Below are 18,833 nucleotides of genomic sequence, written 5' to 3'. Positions count from 1 at the left end.
GGCTCCATTTCTTTTCATTCTTTTTTTTACTTAATTTATTTTCAATTATGTGTAGAAATAATTTGCAATTCAGATTCTCTCCCTTCCCACCCACCCCCACTCTGATCAGGTAAATATTAGTAAATCATCTGATATAGGTTATACCAGTGCTTCCATGTAGTACATATTGCCATATTTCCCATGCCATAAAGGAAGACACATATCACAAATACAATAAATAACTCATAAAAGGAAATAAAGTGAAAGATCAGGCTTTGATAAAAAAGGCTTTGATCCGTAATCATTCCAACAGTTCTGCCTTTGGCTGTGGATAGCATTTTTAAAAAATCATCCCTTGGGTTTATATCTTGGGACCTTATTTTGCTAATAATGGTTTCGTCCTTCACAGTTGAACATTATATAATACTTCTGTTATTTTTAGATTGTTCTCTTGGTTCTGCTCACTTCATATTGCATCAGTTCATATACGTCCTTCCAGGTTTTTCTGAGCTCATCCTATTCTTCATTTCTTATGATGCAATAGTATTTCATTACAATCATATAGCACAACTTGTTCAGAAATTCCCCAATTGATAGATGTCCCCTCAGTTTCCAATTCTTTGCCACTACAAAAAGAGCTGCTAAAAATATTTTTGTACAAGACAGTACTTTTCCCGTATTTCTGATCTCTTTGGGATCCAGCTCTATAATGACATTGTTGGATCAAAGAGTATGCATAGTTTTATGGCTCTTTGGGTATGGTTCCATATTGTTCTCCAGAATGATTGTCACAGTTCCCAATAGTGTATTATTATCCCACTTTTCCCACATCCCCTCCAACATTTATCACTTTCCTTTTTGGTCATATTAGCCAATATTGTACTAGGAAGGCTAGCTATAGCAATGAGCTCAGAAAAAGAAATTGAAGGCAATGAAGAAACAAAACTATCATTCTTTGTGGATGATATGATGGTATACCTAGAGAACTGGAGAATCAACCAAAAAACTAATATAAACAATTTACAACTTTAGCAAAGTTACAAGATACAAAATGAAGCCACACAAATATCAACATTTCTATTTTACCAACAAAAAAAGTTCAACAGCAAGAGACCAAAAAAAAAAAAAAAAAAAGTAAATTCCATTTAAAATAACTGTATGGGCATATATACCAAAATAAACCAACCAATTATATGAATACAATTACAAAAAACTTTTCACACAAATAAAGTCATACCTAAACATTTAGAAAAATATTAATTGCTCCTGGACAGGTTACGCCAATATAATAAAAATGACAATCCTACCTGAATTAATATACCTATTCAGCGCCATACCAAACTACCCAAAACCTATCTTTCTAGGACCAGAAAAAAATAATAAAATTAATCTGGAAGAACAAAAGGCCAAGAATATCAGGGGAATTAATGGAAAAAAATATGAAGGAAGGAGGCCTAGCTGTACTAGACCTCAGACTATCCTATAAAGTAGTAATCATCAAAACAATCTGGCAGTAGCTAAGAAATAGAGTAGCAGATCAAAGGAAAAGATGAGCAAATCAACACATAGTAGTTAATGACAATAGTAATAAAGTATTCTATAAGCCCAAAGATCCAAGCTAGTGGGGGAAGAACTCATAATTTGACAAAAACTGCTAAGAAAACTGGAAAACAGTATGGTAGGAACTAAGCATAGAACAATATCTCATACCATACACCAAGATAAAATCAAAACAGATACTGGATCTAAAAATAAAGGATGATCTTTAAACAAATCAGGGGAACCCTGAAAGATTTACCTATCAGACTTATGGGTAAGGGAAGAATTTATGACCAAACAAGACATAGAGAACATAATGAAAAATGAAATGGATAATTTTGATTACATTAAATTAAAAAGGTTTTGTACAAACAAAACCAATACAGCCAAGATCAGAAAGGAAACAACAAATTAAAGGAAAAAATTTATAGTGTCTCTGACAAAGTCCTCCTTTATTATATATAGAGAACTGAGTTAAATTTATAAGAACACAGTGTTCCCCAACTGATAAATGGTCAAAGGATATGAAAAGGCAGTTCTCAGATGAAGAAATTAAAAATATCCATAGTCATGAAAAAAAATGCTCCAAATTGCTATCAATTAGAGAAATGCAAATTAAAACAATTCTGTGGTACCACTACCACCTTACACCTATCAGGGCATCTTGCTTCACCCCTGAACTTACTGGGAGGGATTCTAGTTTATCCTCATTACAGATAATGCCTCCTCATGATTGTAGAGAGATCCAATTTATCACTTTAAGGAAAACTCTATTTATTCCACTGTTTTAAATTTTTTTTATAAGAAATTGATGTTGCATTTTGTCAAAGGCTTTTTCTGTATGTATCGAGATAATCAGATGATTTCTATTGGTTTTGTTATTGATATGGTCAATTATGCTGATAGTTTTCCCAATATTGAACCATCGCAGCATTCCTGGTATAAAACCCATTTGGTCATAATGTATGTTTCTTGTGATTTAATGCTGTAATCTCCTTGCTAGCATTTTATTTAAAATTTTTGCCTCAATATTCATTAGGGAGGTTGGTCTATAGTTTTCTTTCTCTGTTTTTTCTCTTTGTGGTTTATATACCAGTATGATATTTGTATCAACCTAGTAATGGAATTGCTGGGTCAAAGAGTATGTGCTGTTTTATAGCCCTTTGGACATAGGTCCAAATTGCTCTCCTGAATGATCAAATCAGTTCACAATTCCCCCAACAATCATTCATGCCCCAACTTTCTCATATACCCTCCAAGTTTTATCATTTTCCTTTTCTGTCACAATAGCCAATCTGATAGGTGTGGGGTGGCACCTCATAGCTACTTTAGTTTGCATTTATCTAAATAATAGTGATTTAGAGTATTTTTTATGACTAGAGAGCTTTAATTACTTAAGTCCGAGAACTGCCTGTTCATATCCTTTAACCATTTATCAGTTATGGGATGACTTGTATCCTCATATATTTAACTCATTTCACTATGTATTTGAGAAATGAAGCCTTTATTAGAGAGACTTATAAAACATTTTTTACCATTCTGATCACTGTACCTAGAGCATTTTTCTTTTCTTTTTTTAACCCTTAACTTCCATCTTAGAATCAATACTATGTGTACTTTCTATTCTTAATTGGTTTTCTCTAGAGTTCTATCATATCTAACTTTTCAAAAATTCTAGGGAAAGGTTGAAGCTCCTCACTAGTAAAATTTTACCATCTATTTCTTCTTGTTACTAATGTAACTTCTCCTTTAGAAATCTGGATACTATGCCTTTTGGTGGCTTAGTATTGACATTGTTTCATTGTCTATGGTGCCTTTTATCAAGATGTAATTTCCTGCTTTGTCTCTTTTAATTAGATCAATTTTAAATTTGGCTTTGTCTGAGCTCATGATTGCTACTCTTGCATTTTTTTACTTTAGCTGAAGCATAATAGGTTTTGCTCCAGCCTCTTTTTACCTTTTGTGTGTCTCCCTGCTTTAAATGTGTTTCTTAGAGACAGCATATTGTGGAATTTTTGTTTTTCATCCACTCTGTTATCTTTTTCTGTTTTATGGGTGAAGTCAACCCATTCACATTCACAGTTATGATTACTAATTGTGTTTCCCTCCATCTTATTTTCCTCCTCTTTACACTTCTCTCTCTCTCCTTTCAACTTTTCCCTGTTCAAAATTGCTTTGATTCCAATCACCCTCTCCCTCAGTTTGCCCTCCTTTTTGTCCTTTCCCTGCCTCCCCCCTTTCAGTTAGTCTTCTTTCTCTCCTACTTCCTTCTAGGGTAAGGTAAATTTCTATAGCTGCCTAAGTGTGGATTTCATTCCCACTTTGAGCTAATTACAATGAGAGTAAAGTTCCTGCCCATCCCCCATCTCTAGAACCTCCACTGTATTGACTCTTAGGTATCTCCTCTTTCCTGAGCCTTGGTTTTGGGAATTTTTTTTGGATATCAACCCACCCTATTCTGCTTACTAACTTCCTTCTTTCTGTGTATATTTCTTCTTGCTGTCACAATAGTGATAAAGTTCTTAACTGTCTTAAGTACTTTAAGTATCTTCAATACTTTAAGTACCTTAAACATCTCCAATATCATAGATTTCTTAAGGATCTTAATAGTCACTTTTCCTAAGTATGAATGTACTCAATTCAATTTTATGGAAACTCTTAAGTTTTCACTTTTCTGTTTACCCTTTTATGTTCTCTTGAGTGTTGAATTTGGTCATTGAATTTTCTTTTCAGCTCTGTTGTTGTTGTTGTTGTTGTTGTTTAAGAATACCTAAAATTCCTCTATTTCATTTAAATCACTTTTTCCCCTTGGAGGATTATGCTCAGTTTTTTTAGGTATGTGATTCTTGCTGTATGCCTAGATCCTTTGCCTATCAGAATATCATATTCTATACCTTCCAATCCTTTTTCTGTAGAAGCTGCCACATCTTGTATCATCCTGACTTTGGCTCCACAATATTTGAAGTTTCCTTCTGGCTACTTATAGTACTTTTTCCTTGTTCTGGGCATTTTTGAATTTTGCTATGATAGTCCTGGAATGTTTTGTTTTAGAGGCTCTTTTCAGATGTGATCTGTACATTCTTTCAAATTCAGTTTTCCTCTCTTGTTTGAAGATATCAGGGCAGTTTTCCCTGATGACTTCTTGTAATATGGTATCTAGGCCCTTTTTTTAAATCATGGCATATAGTGTTCATGTGTTCTGTGATTCTTAGATTGTTTTTCCTTAATTTATTTTCCAGGTCAGTTGTTTTTCCAGTGAGATATTTCAGATTTTCTTCTATTTTTTCATTCTTTTGATATTGTCTTATTTTTTCCTAATGCTTTATGGACTCATCAGCTTCCATTTGACTCATTCTAGTCTTTAGGGAGCTGTTTTCTTTAGTGGGTTTTGCAGCCCATTTTAGTTTTTAGGGAATTGTGTTTTTTAGGGGTGTTTTTTGGGGTGGGGATGGGACTTCCATTTCCATTTGGCCTATTCTAGTTTCCAAGTTCTTGACTCTTTCTATCATTGGTTATATTATTAGGTTTTTAAACTTTTTTTCAAGTTCTTCCAAGAGTTGTTTTGAGGTCTGACATCATTTCTCATTTTCCTCTAAGGCTTCACATGTTTCTTTTCTGCCATTGTTGTCCTTTTCTGAGTTTATATTCTGATGTTCTCTGTCACTAAAGTGACTTTCTAAGGTTAGGTTTTTTTCTTTTGTCTTTTGCTTATTTTTCTAGTTGTTATTCTCTCCCCATTAATTTGTCTATCTGTTGAGGTTCTGCTCTGCTCCTGGGGTGGAAGGAGTACTGTTCCAGGCTTTTAGAATAGCTATCTCTGGTGCTTGGAGTAGGCCTGGCCACCTTGGGTCCCTTGGTGTGCACTTCAGGAGGGTGGCCCAGCTGGCTATTTGTGTGGAGAGTTGTAGCTCTTTTGTCCAGCTAAGATTCTACTATCCCTGCTGTCAGTTTCCCTGTTATCGCCTGTGTGGGGCTGTTCCCCACTCTGTTATTTTGTTGCCTCAGGCCATGTGGAAACATATAGGACTGCCATTGGATGGCCTTTGCTTTGTGCTGCTCCCCACTCTGCCCTTTTGTTTTCTCAGGCTTTGTTTTCTATTTTTGTGTCTTTGGATATTTTATGAGTTGAGCATCCCTTATTTTCTCCATCTTCACTCCCAGCATGCTGCTACATTTCTTTCTTTTTCCCCCACTACATTTATTTCTAAGCTGTGTGCAAGCTAAGCTTTTAAAATGGCCATCATAGCTTTACTGGGGAATATGACCAAAACCAGATGGCAAAGTTTCCTCCCAGAAGAATTCTTCATTGAAACAACTTTTTTTTTTAATGAATATGCTTCATCCCAAATTCTTGGACTCACCAAAGCAACCAAAGTCTGTTTCCTTCCTCCTCAAACATTCCCTTCTCAGGTAAGTTTGAGGGAATGAGAACTAATTCTACCCAACCAAGACAATCTTTGGGAGGGAGGAGTCTTGAGAAAACAGGTATCTAGATGGCACAATAGGTAGAGCACCCCATCTGGAGTTAGGAAGACCTGAATTCAAATTTGGTCACAGATACTTACTAGCTGTGTAACCTTCTGGGCAAGGCACTTAATCCTGTTTGCCTCAGTTTCCTCATCTGTAAAATGAGGTGGAGAAGGCAATGGAAAACCAACCTAAAAACTTTGCTAAGAAACTCCCAACTAGGATCATGAAGAGTCAGACATGACTGAAATGATTGAACCATAGAATCAAGACAATGGCCCTCTAAATCCTCCTGTGAGAACATATGTGTGATTCTTACATTTGCAGCCAGAGGTAGTACAGAACCTCTGGGAGTTAAAGGAACTTCTTTATAGGCACATTTTCTGAAAATGCTGGGTGGCAAGGGTTTAATCAAGCCCCTCCTGCCCTCATGATGCTGCCCCTTTGGCTGTAAGATTTCCACACAAAACTGAAGTCAGTTGCACAGTGAGGTTGTGGGTGGAGTAGGATGTCTAACAGCCTTACCAGGTGGGTAAAGGGAGCCAGCATCTTTGAATTGGTCATCCTGTCAGCTCCAACAAGTAGGACCTGACCACTGCTAAGAAGGTAATACCTTCAGCCCCACCCTCTGGTATGGAGAAAGCTACTCTTCTAAGGCCTCTTTTCCACACACATTCTCACCTCCTAAAAGATGAATTTGTTTGTTCCCTAGTTTCCAGCTGTGGCGGGATGCAATTGATGGTCTGGTGACCCAAGCTCTATGGCTGAAGAATCTGATGGGCATCCCTGAGAAGGATTCTGTTTATACAGATAGTTTAGAGGGACAAGGTAAAGTATGATTAGCCTCATATCTCCACTCAATGTTTCTGTTTCGTATAGGAACAGAAGGACATGCCAAAGCCCCAGGATTTTTTGTACCTTCTGTAGCCGAATCTGGCTAAGTCTGGGCAAGAACAATTCATCTTCTTCCATCTGCCTCCTGGGGGCTACTGGCATTATCCCACTAGGAGGGACCTCAAAGCTCATCTAGTTTGACTCCCTCACTTAATAGAGAACAGAAGAGAATTAAATTAATTAGTTAACACCAATTAGTTAGTGCCAATGGCTTTCCAGTCTACTTTGTTGATTGTTGTTGTTCAGTCATTTCAGACTCTTCTGACCCCATTTGGAACTTTTTTGGCAAAGATATTGGAATGGTTTGCTATTTCCTTCTCCAGCTCATTTTACAGATGAGGAAACCAAGGAAAATAGTGACGTGTCCAGGGTCACACTGCTTTAAATATGTGTCTCAGGACAGATTTGAACTCGGGAAGAGCAGAGTCTTCTTGACTGTCTAGTTATCTCGTTGGAGCACAAGCCAAAAAGAATGTCCCCAAGTGGGGTGGAGGGTGAGAAAGTAGATATCTCAGGCAAGTTCAGATCTCCTTAGATTAATTTCTCATGCTATGAGAATCCTCCCTGCTGGATAAATGTAGGCTGTAGAGGTCCATCAAGATTCTAAGAATGGCTCCTGTAGCTTAACTAGGTAGGAGAGGGAGGAGGGATAGACTCAGGAAAAAAAACAACAACATGTACAAACAAGTTTTCAGTAGACATTTTTTAAAAGAATCCTCATTTGGCACGGGTATTTTCAGATCAGTGCTACAGATATCTTTTGTCCAGCTTCTTAACAGCAGAAATCCTTTGCCTATAAGCTGGAAACACCCTTCATTCAGCTTTAGAGCCAGTGACCCTTGGGGAATTGTGTGGAATGGTGTCACAGAAATATTTCTTGATAGTAGAAGGAAAAGCATCTGGGAGAGTTGCAAGAGAGGAACGGAAACCCATGATCCAAGAAAAGAAGCAGATCCCTGTGAAAGAAAAAGAGGAGAAGAAAGGGGGTGTAAAGTCACCAGGAAAAGAGGTAGGTGGTAGAACTTCCCAGAGCCCTTGGGCTGGGGAAGCAGACTCACTGGGGAAGCTAGCAGCCAGTTGTGTCTCTCACAGTGGGTCTCTCCCCATCATCACCACAATTCTTTGAGATACTCCTAGGAATTAGCCCTTTTTTATTTTTATTTTTATTCTTAACAAAACACTGGCTGTTTTTTCCCCAGGATCGTACCAACAGCAAGAAGCACAAAGGAAGGGAAGAGAGGAGATTACAGAAATCTCCAAGTAAGGAGTGGAAAGAGAGATCGTCTTCGGATGAGCTCCCTCCTGATCAGGAACCTTTCGCCTCTGAATCTATGGTGGACCCACGCATCCAAGAGAAATACAATCAGAGGCTTTACATTGAGGTGAGGCTGACAGAAGCAGGTGGGACCCCCTTTCACTGCCTCTGATAGCAGAGGACAGGCAGGATCTTCTCTCCCTGGCCTCTGCTGGCACAGGCAGGATGGACCTTCCCTCCTTGGCCTTCACTGGCACAAGTAGGTAGGACCTCCTCACCCTGGCCTCTGCTGGCAAAGGGTAGGCAAGACCTTCTCTCCCTGGCCTCTGTTGGCACAGGCAAGCAAGACCTCCTCTCTCTCTGGCCTCCTCTGGCACAGGCAGGCAGGACCTCATCTCCCTGGCCTCTGCTGGCACAAGCAGGGCCTCTTCCTGGCCTCTGTTGGCACGGGCAGGCAGGACATCTTCACCCTGGCCTCTGCTGGCAGAAGACAGGCAGGACCTTCTCTCCCTGGCCTCTGTTGGCACAGAAGCAAGACCTCCTCTCTTTCTGGCCTCCTCTGGCACAGGCAGGCAGGACATCCTCACTTTGGCCTCTGCTGGTAGAGGACAGGCAGGACCTTCTCTCCCTGGCCTCTGTTGGCACAGGCAGGCAAGATCTCCTCTTTCTCTGGTCTCCTCTGGCACAGGCAGGCAGGACCTCCTCTCCCTGGCTGCCTCTTTTCACCACCTCTGTCTCCTGTGTCTTCTTTTTCTGTTATCCTTAGAGGGTCTCCTTTCTTATAATGATTTCACTTCTTGGGAGAGCACCATCATAAAGTTGGCCGAATTTTTGTAAAAAGGAGGAAGGGTTTTTTAAGCCCTAGAATGTGACTTCTTTCAAAAGATTTTCTTTTCTCTACTCTAAAACTGTTTTTCTAGCTTGAAAATCAGGGATTGAGCTAGGACCTCTCCTGCTCTCCAGCTTCTCCAGGTCAGTTAGATGTGGTCTTCTTTGGAGGTAGACAAGATTCTGCTAGATTCAGCAGGCCTTATAAGGTATCTATTGGGGGCAGCTAGATGGCTCAGTGGATGGAGAGCCAGGACCAGAAATAGAAGGGCCTGGGTTCAAATCTGGCCTCAGACACGTCCCAGCTGTGTGACCCTGGTCAAGTCACTTAACCCCGTTGCCTGACCTTTACCACTCTTCTGCTTTAGAACCAATACATAGTACTGATTCTAAGGTGGAAGGTAAGGGTTTAAGAAAAACGTATAGGGGAGCAGCTGGGTAGCTCAGTGGATTGAGAGTCAGGCCTGGAGACGGGAGGTCCTAGGTTCAAATCTGACCTCAGACACTTCCCAGCTGTGTGACCCTGGGCAAGTCACTTGACCCCCATTGCCTACCCTTACCACTCTTCTGCCTTGGAGCCAATACAAAGTATTGACTCCAAGACGGAAGGTAAGGGTTTCAAAAATAAAAAGAAAGAAAGAAAAATGTATTATATACAAAAGTCTGTGCCAGTCTCTAGGGATAAATGTCAAACACAAACTGCCTTGGCCATCAAAAAGCTTATATTCTGTTGGAAAGAAGTACAGGAAGGGAACACACAAATATAGAAAATGAGATACAAAAATATGTAAAAAGCAATTCCTGGGATAAAGAGGAACGAAGCAGGTCTCCTATAAAGGATGATTTGTTAACAATAGAAAGGGAGAAGGGCATCTAGGTGACTCAGTGGATAAAAGCACCAGGCCTGAAGATAGGAGGTCCTGAGTTCAAATTTGACCTCAGAAACTTCCTAGTTAGGTAACTCTGGGCAAGTCACTTAACCGCATAACTTGGCCCTTACTGTTCTTCTATCTTGGAGCCAATACTTTGTTTCCAATCTAAGACAGAAGGCAAGGGTTTAAAAAAATAGAAAGGGGGTTCGGGAGGGCACAACTGAATAGGGTAGAGTGAGATAGAGACATGGGAGGGATGGGGCTGGCATGGGGGTAGGGGCATGGTGGTTAGGGAAGGGAGCCTACATCTCAGAACTGTAGGGATGCTGAGGGAAGTCTGTGAGATTCTGGTCCTACTTGGTGGTCAAGGCAGAGGTTCGTGGAATTCTAGGGTTTGATCACAGAGGCTTATTTGAGGCATTTGCCATTGAATCCTTAGCAAGATCAGCTCTAACTTCATTGGTGAGTGGGTTATCTCTCTCGTGGTGGGAGAGGCTCAGGGAGGGTCTTTGGTCCTGGCCTGGTGACTGCTGTAGAGAGAAGATGAGGTCAGGGAGATGAGCCCTTGGCCCTGCTTCCTGCTCAAGAAAGACCTTTCAACCAATTCTTGGATTTCATGTGGAAGACAAGTTCCCCTCAGGGAAGATTAGCAAGACAGGCATGATACAAGCTGAGCGTCAGTCTCACTTCAAGGATCCTGGGTGGGCAATGCTGGGTAAGTCTGGGAAAACAGTTTATTACCTTTAACATCAGTGTGCTTTGATGTGGGTTCTCCTTGTTAAATAGAGGGTTGTCCCAAGATAAGCAGGACTGGAAAAATGAGTATGCCCAGTGTTAGCAGGGTTATGGGATATATATGTCTGTCTGAGAGAGGAAGGACTCAGGGAGAGAGATGGAGAGAGGGAGAGAGGGAGAAGGAGAGGGAGGAGGAGGGGAGGGAGAAACAGAGACAGACATAGAGGAGAAGGGGTGGGGAAGGAGGGGAGAAGGAAAAAAAGAGAAAAGAGGAGGGAGAGAGAAAGGCAAGGAAGGGGGAAGAGAAGAGAGGGAGAGAGGGAGGATGAGGAAGCAACAGGGAGAGAGAGGGGAGAGAGGGAGAGAGGGAGAGAGGGAGAGAGAGAGAGAGAGAGAGAGAGAGAGAGAGAGAAGAAAGAAGTATGTAAAACACTTTAGCCAAGCACCTAAATGACACAATGCATATAACGCCAGGCCTGGAATCAGGACAACCTGAGTTCAAATCTGGCCTTAAACACTTACTAGCTCCTTTACCTTGGAAAGGTCACTTAACTTTTATCTGACTCAGTTTCCTCAACTATAAAATGGGGATTATAAAAGCACAATCCTCCCAGAGTTATTGCAAAGATAATATTTGTAAAGAGCTTAATATAGGCTCTGGCACAGAATAAATGCATAGTCCCTTTCCTGACTCTGTAGCCCACTTTGGGAAGAAATTCTTCAAGGATATAACTTGAGAGGGAAAAAATAATTGGCACAAAAATGTTCATAATTATGCTGTTTGCAATAGTGATAAACAGGAAATAAACAAAAGTCCAACAATAAAAGGACCATTGAGCAAACAGGAAACTCAGGTCTCTCTGACCAAGTGCAACCCTTGTTCTACCAAGTCGTGTGTGTGTGTGTGTGTGTGTGTGTTGGCCAAGAGCATAAGAAAAAGAGGGAAATGTTAGTATGGATGGAATATTAATTAGTTATGTGTGAGTACTCTGTACATGGAAATGTGCATGTACCTTGTGAGTTTATATGTATGACATACATTTTAAATTAATGTTATATTGAAATGAACTAGAGAAAATATGAATTCTAAGCCAAGTATGAAACTTTAAAATAAGTGAAAATAGCAAAATAGAAAATAATATTACACAGAATATTATTTTAATATATTTATTATATATTAGTATTACATAGCAAAAACTTACTTTCCTTAACAAAGAACAGAAGGGAGGGGCAGCTGGGTGACTCAGTGGATCGAGTACCAGGCCTGGATTTCAAATCTGGCCTCCAATACTTCCTAGATGTGTGACCCTGGGCAAGTCAATTAACTCCAGTTGCTTAGCCCTTTCCATTCTTCTGCCTTGGAACCAATGATTGTAAGACAGAAGATAAGGGCTTAAAAAACAACAAAGGACAGAATAGGATTTGGAGGGAGAAGAATAGAATTCATTAGATTTTTTGGTTTTGGTTGAATTCAGAACCAGCCAAGCATATGAGCATTTTGTTAAAAATCAAAACAATCCAAAAAGGGTCCTTTCCATTCCATGCTTCTCTCTCTCTCTTTGCCCTCTTTTATTCTCCTTTCTCTGGTGGCTCATCAGCACCTTGGGGAGTCTCTGATATGATATGTTCTTTTTTTTTCAGGTCTATGGGCTGCTGGATTCCTTAGTGACTGATATGATGCTGCTATTTGATGAGCTCAAGAACTCACAGGCAACTGAGGAGGAATCTCTTGATCCTATTGAACCTCCCTCTTTTTCTACCTAACTCTTGTCTCTGAGAAACCCTCAGGGAAATTAAAATAAATGTGTAGGTTTCCACAGCTCACACTGCATCTATGCATCTCTCTAGACCTCGAAGGATTCTCTCCCTGCCTGGGCAAGGTCCTTTGACAGCTTCTACCTCACTGCATTTCTCCAGGCATCACCTGGGACTTCCTTCTAGCTCAGGCATCTGCCAAAGCTGGAGGAAATGACATCAGGGTGACAAGTAGAAGAACTAGTTGGTAGAGGACTGGTTGGGACATTGCTAGAGGTGACTTGAGAAGGAGTCACCCCTTTTGGGTCTCTTTAGCTCTGTACCTTTCTTTCGGCTTCCCAGGCCCATGATTTTCAGGGCTGGCTTCACGAAGCTTCTTTTCCACACTGTGTGAAGGAAATTGATCCTCTCCCCTTTCTGGGGTCACACAGCTGACATCAGCTCCTGAACTTGACCCTAAGGGCAAGGACAGGAGCAGGGGAGTCAGGAGGTTATAAAAAGGGCTAAGCGGGAAGTTCGAGGTCTCTCTCTGTCTCTGGCACTCTGCCCACAAACTTCTCTGCTGGGGTCTGCTGGAGGAGCTGCGTGGAAAAGTTAAATCAGGGCCCCATTTCTCTCTTCTTCTACCCATCCAAATAATCCTCATAACTTTTATTAGAATCTAAGGACCAGCTCCTCTTTTAATGGGTACAATGCCTGATTGTCCAAAGGTTAGGCTTATTTCTCCTGATTCCCTGTTTGAGGCTGCTACACGTGGAGTATGAATGTATATTGAAAGGGGGCAACTATCCTTGTTGTTGAGGCATATAATTGTTTAATTTATCCCAACTGGGATAATTGGAGCTGCGACCATTTGGGGCAAATCATCCTAACCCATTCTCCCCAAACCCAAGATTATATACAAGGTTTGGTTGTCATCCTCCTAGGATTCTCTTTCTTGAAATTCTGTAGTAACTACTTTCTACATGTATGACTCCAAGCAAGTCCCTTTACCTTTCTGTGCCTCAGTTTCTTTAGCTGTAAAATGAGAATAACAGTAGTACTTATCTCCAAGTGGGGGAAAATCATTAATCCTTCCTGCCCATCTCCCTCAGAGTGCCTGCTGTCCCAAAGATGGGCATCGGTTAATTGGCAGCCCACAGTGGGCAGAGGAATTGACCCTCTTCTTGCCACTCTCCTAGAGAAAGTGGCTGAGGGCAATTGATCTTTTGTTCTTCCAGATTCATTTTGTCATTTTTTTTCTAGTTCTATAAAATAGTTTTTGGTAGTTTGATTGGTATGGCACTAAATAAAATAATTAATTTAGGTAGGAATTTGTTCTTTTTATTATATTAACTCATCCTACCCATGAGCAATTAATGTTTTTCCAGTCGTTTAGATCTTTGTGTAGAAAGTGTTTTGTAATTATGATCATATGATTTCTGTATGTCTTGGCAAATAGATTCCCGAGATTATATATTGTCTAGAGTGATTTTAAACAGAGTTTCTGGAGTTTAAATGGAGTTAGACTCTTGCTGCTAAGTTTTGTTGGAAATCTAAAGAAATGCTGATGATTTTAATTGGGTTTATTTTGGATCCTACAATTTTGGATCATCGTCTTGCTATTGGTATCAAAGTCTATCACATTTGATTGGTCCAAAATATTGCAGTTTCTGTGTATAATGTTCTCCTGGTTCTGCTTATTTCACTCTGCATCAGTACACCTAGGTCTTTTTAGTTGTTTCTGAAATCATCTTAATCATCATTCCTTACATCACAATAGTATTCCATCATCATCATATACTACAATTTGTTGAGGGACATCCATTTTGTTTCTAATTCTTTGCCACCACACACACACAAAAAAAAACAGCTATAAATATTTTTTCTACAAACAGGTCCTTTCCCATTTTTTTTATCTCTTTGGGATACAGACCCAGTAGTGGTATTACTGGATCAAAAGTATTCATTATAATCCTTTGGGCATAATTCCAAATTGCCCTCCAGAATGGTTGGATCATTTCACAATTCCACTAGCAATGCATTAGTGTCCCAATTTTGCCACATCCCCTCCAACGTTTATTATTTTCCTTTACTGTCATATTGGTCAATCTGATAGGTGTGAGGTAGTACCTCAGAGTTGTTTTAATTTGCATTTCTCTAGGCAAGCAGGATTTAGAACATTTTTTCATATGATTATTGATCGCTTTGATTTCTTCATCTGAAAACTGCCCATTCATACCCTTTGACCATTTATCAACTGGAAAATAACTTGGATTCTTATAAATTTGACTTAGTTCTTTGTACACTTGAGAAATGAGACCTTTATTGGAAATTTTTGTTATGAACATTTTTTCTCAGTTTGTTTTCCTTCTAATCTTGGTTGCATTGGTTTTGTTTGTGCCTTTTTAATATAATAAAAATTACTTATTTTATATCTTATAATTTTCTCTGTCACTTGTTTGTCATAAATTCTTCCCTTCCCCATAGATCTGACAGGTAAACTACTCTATGCTCCCCTAATTTACTTATAATATCGCTCTTTATGTTTAAATACCCTTCTGTTTCTTAGCCATTACCAGATTGTTTTGATGACCACTGCTTTATAATACACTTGAAGATTTTTGCTAAAGTTATTATTTCAACTAGTTTTTAGTTGATTTTCTAGCACTCTCTAAGTATATACCTTCATATCATCAGCAAAAAGCCATAGTTTAGGGGGCAGCTGAGTAGCTCAGTGGATTGAGAGCCAGGCCTAGAGACAGGAGGTCCTAGGTTCAAATCTGGCCTCAGCCACTTCCCAGCTGTGTGACCCTGGGCAAGTCACTTGACCCCCATTGCCCACCCTTTCCAATCTTCTACCTATGAGACAATACACCTAAGTACAAGGGTTTAAAAAAAAAGCCATAGTTTAGTTTCCTTATTGCCTACTTTAATTCCTTCAATTTCTTTTTCCTAATACAATATAAAATAATAGTGGTGATCATGGGCATCCTTGCTTCACTCCTGATCTTACTGGGAAGGTTTCTAACTTATCCCCATTGCAGATGATACTTGCTAATGTTTTGGGTTTTTTTAACCCTTAACTTCTGTGTATTGGCTCCTAGGTGGAAGAGTGGTAAGGGTGGGCAATGGGGGTCAAGTGACTTGCCCAGGGTCACACAGCTGGGAAGTGTCTGAGGCCATTGCTAATGGTTTTAAATACATACTGTTTATTATTTTTAGGAAAGGCCCATCTATTATGCTTTCTGTTTTCAGTGGAAATCGGTGTTGTATTTTGTTGAAGGTTTTTTCTGTATCTATTGAGATAGTCATGTGATTTCTATTAGTCTGATTATTGATATGGTCAATTAGGCTGATAGTTTCATTCAACCACTTTCTGCCTCAATTTTCTCATCTGAAAAACAGGTATAATAATAGTCCCACTTCCCAGGGTTGCTGTGAGGATCAAATGAAATAATAATTATGAACTGCTTAATGCAGTGCTTGCACATTTAATAAATCCTTTCTTCCCTCCCTTTCTTCCTCCCTTCCCTTGTCCTCCCTCCCTTTTTATTTCCTCCTTTCCTTTCTTCCTTTTTTCCTCCCTCTTCCTTCATTTATTTGTTCAGTCCTTCCTTCTTTCCTGCCATAAAATAAGGATAATAATAGCACCTCCCTGCCAGGGATGTTATATGGATAAAACGATCTAATGTTTGTAAAGTGTTTTGCCAATCTTTAAGTGCTATATAAATGGGAGCTGTTGCCATAGACTAAAACAGGAGGCAATGCGGCGTTTCAAATTTTCCAGTAGAATATAAGCCCCTTGAGGATAGGGGCTGTTTTATTTGTGTCTATGCCTGGGCCTAGCATTGTGTCTTGTCCGTAGCAGATGCTTACTAACTGTAAAACTGTCTTGGCAGATGGGCTAAACCAGGTTGAGTTTAACCAACAAGTCTCAAACTCCTTGGTGAGTTGGGGGCTGTCTAGCATGTGAAAACTTCCCCTGGCGGAATTGTCAGAAGAATTTGTTCCTACAGCCATGAAGTTGGCTGAAGTAGGTGTTGTGGAGAGCTTTAGAGCTCCATCAGACATGGAAGAAGCCAAGGACATCCACTGTGTCCTAGGCCATTGACAGTCATCCTGCCTTTTGTCTTGCCACTGGCCTTGGATGACTCTGGAAGAGAGAGTGAGGCTGGTGACTTTATGCAGCTCTGCCTCACTTAAATCTAATTCAGAAGCATGTCAAGGCATCCCCTTGCAATGTCACTGGTCCTCTTTGAAAATGAAAGATGAACATCAACAATAAATGTTCATTGAATAAACTGGTCCCTGGACTCCCAAGTTTCTTCCTCTTCCAAGCCAGGTAAGTACCTTTTACAATATTAAGTCAGATTCAAAGGGTTTCCTTGGGGACATTAGAATCTTGGCTCTTCTGTCTCAGCTATGGACCCAGGACAGGCAGCAGGAGCTCAGCCTCAAAGTGCCTGAGAGTGGTCTTGTTCTGTTGTTTTGTTTTTTAATAAGGCCTTACTTTGTCTTAGAATCAATTCTGAGTATCAATTTCAAGACAGAAGAGTGGTAAGAGCTAGGCAACTGGAGTTCAGTGACTTGCCCAGGGTCTCACAGCCAGGAACGTGTCTGAGACCAGATTTAAATTCAGAACTTCCTGACCCCAGGCCTGGCACTGTACTACCTAACTGCTCCCCTGCCAGGTATTTTTTTTCCCCCTGTACCAACAGCCAAAGGAGTGTGTGTGGAGGGGTCCCATGTTTTCATTGCCCTCAGCCATTTCCTCTAGGAGAGCAGCAAGGAAAGGGTCAATCCCTCTGCCCACTGTGGGCTGCCAATTAAGCAGTGCCCAGCTCTGTACTGCTTTCTGGGACAGCAGGCACTCTGAGGGATATGGGCAGGAAGGGGTTAATGAGCCCTGCTGATTCCTCCTGTGTCCTGTTACTGCTGAGGCAGACCTGCCCAGCCAGCTGAACAACTTTCCCACCCGGTACAGGAGGCAGAGCTGCTCCCCAGTTTCGGATGCCTTGGGACCCCGGTTGGCTTTGCTTTCTGGCTAGGAGAACTCTAGCCCTGGAGGGCAGCGTGGGTTGCTGGAGGGCAGACCTCGATGGGTCTGAAGACTCCGGGGCTGTCCCATTCCCAGCGCGCTAGGACTGGCGGGTCACCGCAGAGCCTGCTCTCTGGCTTCTGGGCTGAGCTAAGCCTCTCTACGCTGCCGCCGCCGCTGCCACCTCTGCTGCTGCCGCTGCCGCAGGGGAGGAAGCCTGCACCGAAGGTAAGCGCCATCTCCCTTTGGAGGGCTGGGAGGGGGCCCGGAGCGGTGCCCTCAGCCCCGAATACTGAGCTCCCACGAATGAGGAAGGGGAAGGCACGAAAGAAACACATTTCCAACTAGCTTGTCCTGGGCTTTGGGGCTCAAGACCGAAGTCCCAAAATGGAGTGACTGAGGCAGGAGTAGGTATCCAGGTTTGCCGGCTCCCAAGAGGCAGGCTCTCTATCACCAGAAGCCCCAGTGTTCCCGGGTACAGCTCAGAAGCTTCTTCAAGCCGCTTGCTCCGCGATCTGCTAGCCCAGCCCCTAAGAACGTGTTTCTAAGACACTCCAACAGCTCAGTCTCCCCATCCCTCCTCCTGCGGGGTCAAACCCTGCTCAGCCCTCCCTTACCCCCAACCACATCGTTTTTATGGTTCTGCAACTAGCTGTGCCTGGCACTCATTTGGGGCTTAATATATCCTGATTGATTCATTCAGGGGCCACCTGAGAAACAACTTACAGGGATCTGGGAGGCAAGGAGGCCTGATCCTGAACGTGTGGCCCAGGCAGCCCACACCACATACTTCAGAGGGCTCAAGGTCAACCTGGGGTAATGATTTGGGGGGGGGGGGGGGGGTGGCCTTTTTTTCAGTCTGATCTCCCCTGCCCCCATTCTCAGGCTTTGCTTGGTTACCTTCCGATATTGGGGAGATCTTTGTGTAACCCCTGCTCCCTTGCCAGGGGTGAGGAATGATAGCCCTCCCACCCCCACCCCAAACCTCTCATTTTTTATGTATGCCTCACCTCTTACCTCCCCCTCTCCATCCAGCTCTCCCTTGAACCCCTATCTCTTCCCTCCTCTGGACACTTCCCCAATCCAGCCCTACACATCCCTGGTCCCCTCCCATTCTGCTGTTGGCATGTGCCTGCCCAGTTCTCACCCTTTGCCCTGTACTCCTTCTCCCACTCTCGTGCCCTCCTCCACCCCATCTGTGCCAAGAAGCCTGGGTGCTGGGTTGCTCTCTGTGTCCTCTCCACCTGACAAGCCCTGGCTCAAGGTCACTGCAGTAATTCCATACAAGTCTGGCTGGGGCTGCTACTGCCGCCTTATCGGATGCCTGGTTTCCATTTCACTCCCCTTTATTCTTGGGCATATTGTGTTCGATAAAACTCTTTGCTTTTAACACTACTGGCAGCACTCCCAGCCTTCTTCTCCCTCCTTCCCTCCCTCCCTTCCTCTTTCTCTCTCTCTCTCTCTCTCTCTCTCTCTCTCTCTCTCTCTC

The 18,833-nt window shown here is 41.7% G+C and overlaps 2 protein-coding genes across 5 annotated transcripts in view; both read left to right on the top strand.

Moving 5' to 3' along the window:
- Positions 1-12,333, top strand: part of LOC123246143 (MYCBP associated protein) — a 42,416-nt gene extending 30,083 nt beyond the window's left edge. The window contains exons 17-20 of the mRNA XM_044675081.1: positions 6,698-6,813; positions 7,764-7,888; positions 8,079-8,261; positions 12,211-12,333. Of these exons, the coding sequence (XP_044531016.1) occupies positions 6,698-6,813; positions 7,764-7,888; positions 8,079-8,261; positions 12,211-12,333 (547 nt within the window). The remainder of the gene's footprint in view (positions 1-6,697; positions 6,814-7,763; positions 7,889-8,078; positions 8,262-12,210) is intronic.
- Positions 12,334-17,512: 5,179 nt separating this feature from the next.
- The window catches only part of EPN3 (epsin 3), a 27,733-nt gene continuing 26,412 nt past the window's right edge, over positions 17,513-18,833 (top strand). For 3 of the 4 annotated variants that reach the window (XM_044673442.1, XM_044673444.1, XM_044673443.1), the window contains exon 1: positions 17,514-17,572. The gene's annotated coding sequence lies outside the window, so the exon portion shown is untranslated. Of the gene's footprint in view, positions 17,573-18,833 lie in introns of all 4 variants that reach the window. The other variant, XM_044673441.1, reaches the window with a different exon arrangement.

The sequence above is a fragment of the Gracilinanus agilis genome, chromosome 4 (assembly GCF_016433145.1).
Source record: "Gracilinanus agilis isolate LMUSP501 chromosome 4, AgileGrace, whole genome shotgun sequence".
NCBI classification, from domain to species: domain Eukaryota; kingdom Metazoa; phylum Chordata; class Mammalia; order Didelphimorphia; family Didelphidae; genus Gracilinanus; species Gracilinanus agilis.
The sequence above is the reverse complement of the archived record's forward strand: the minus strand, read 5'-3'. Positions and strand labels throughout refer to the sequence as shown.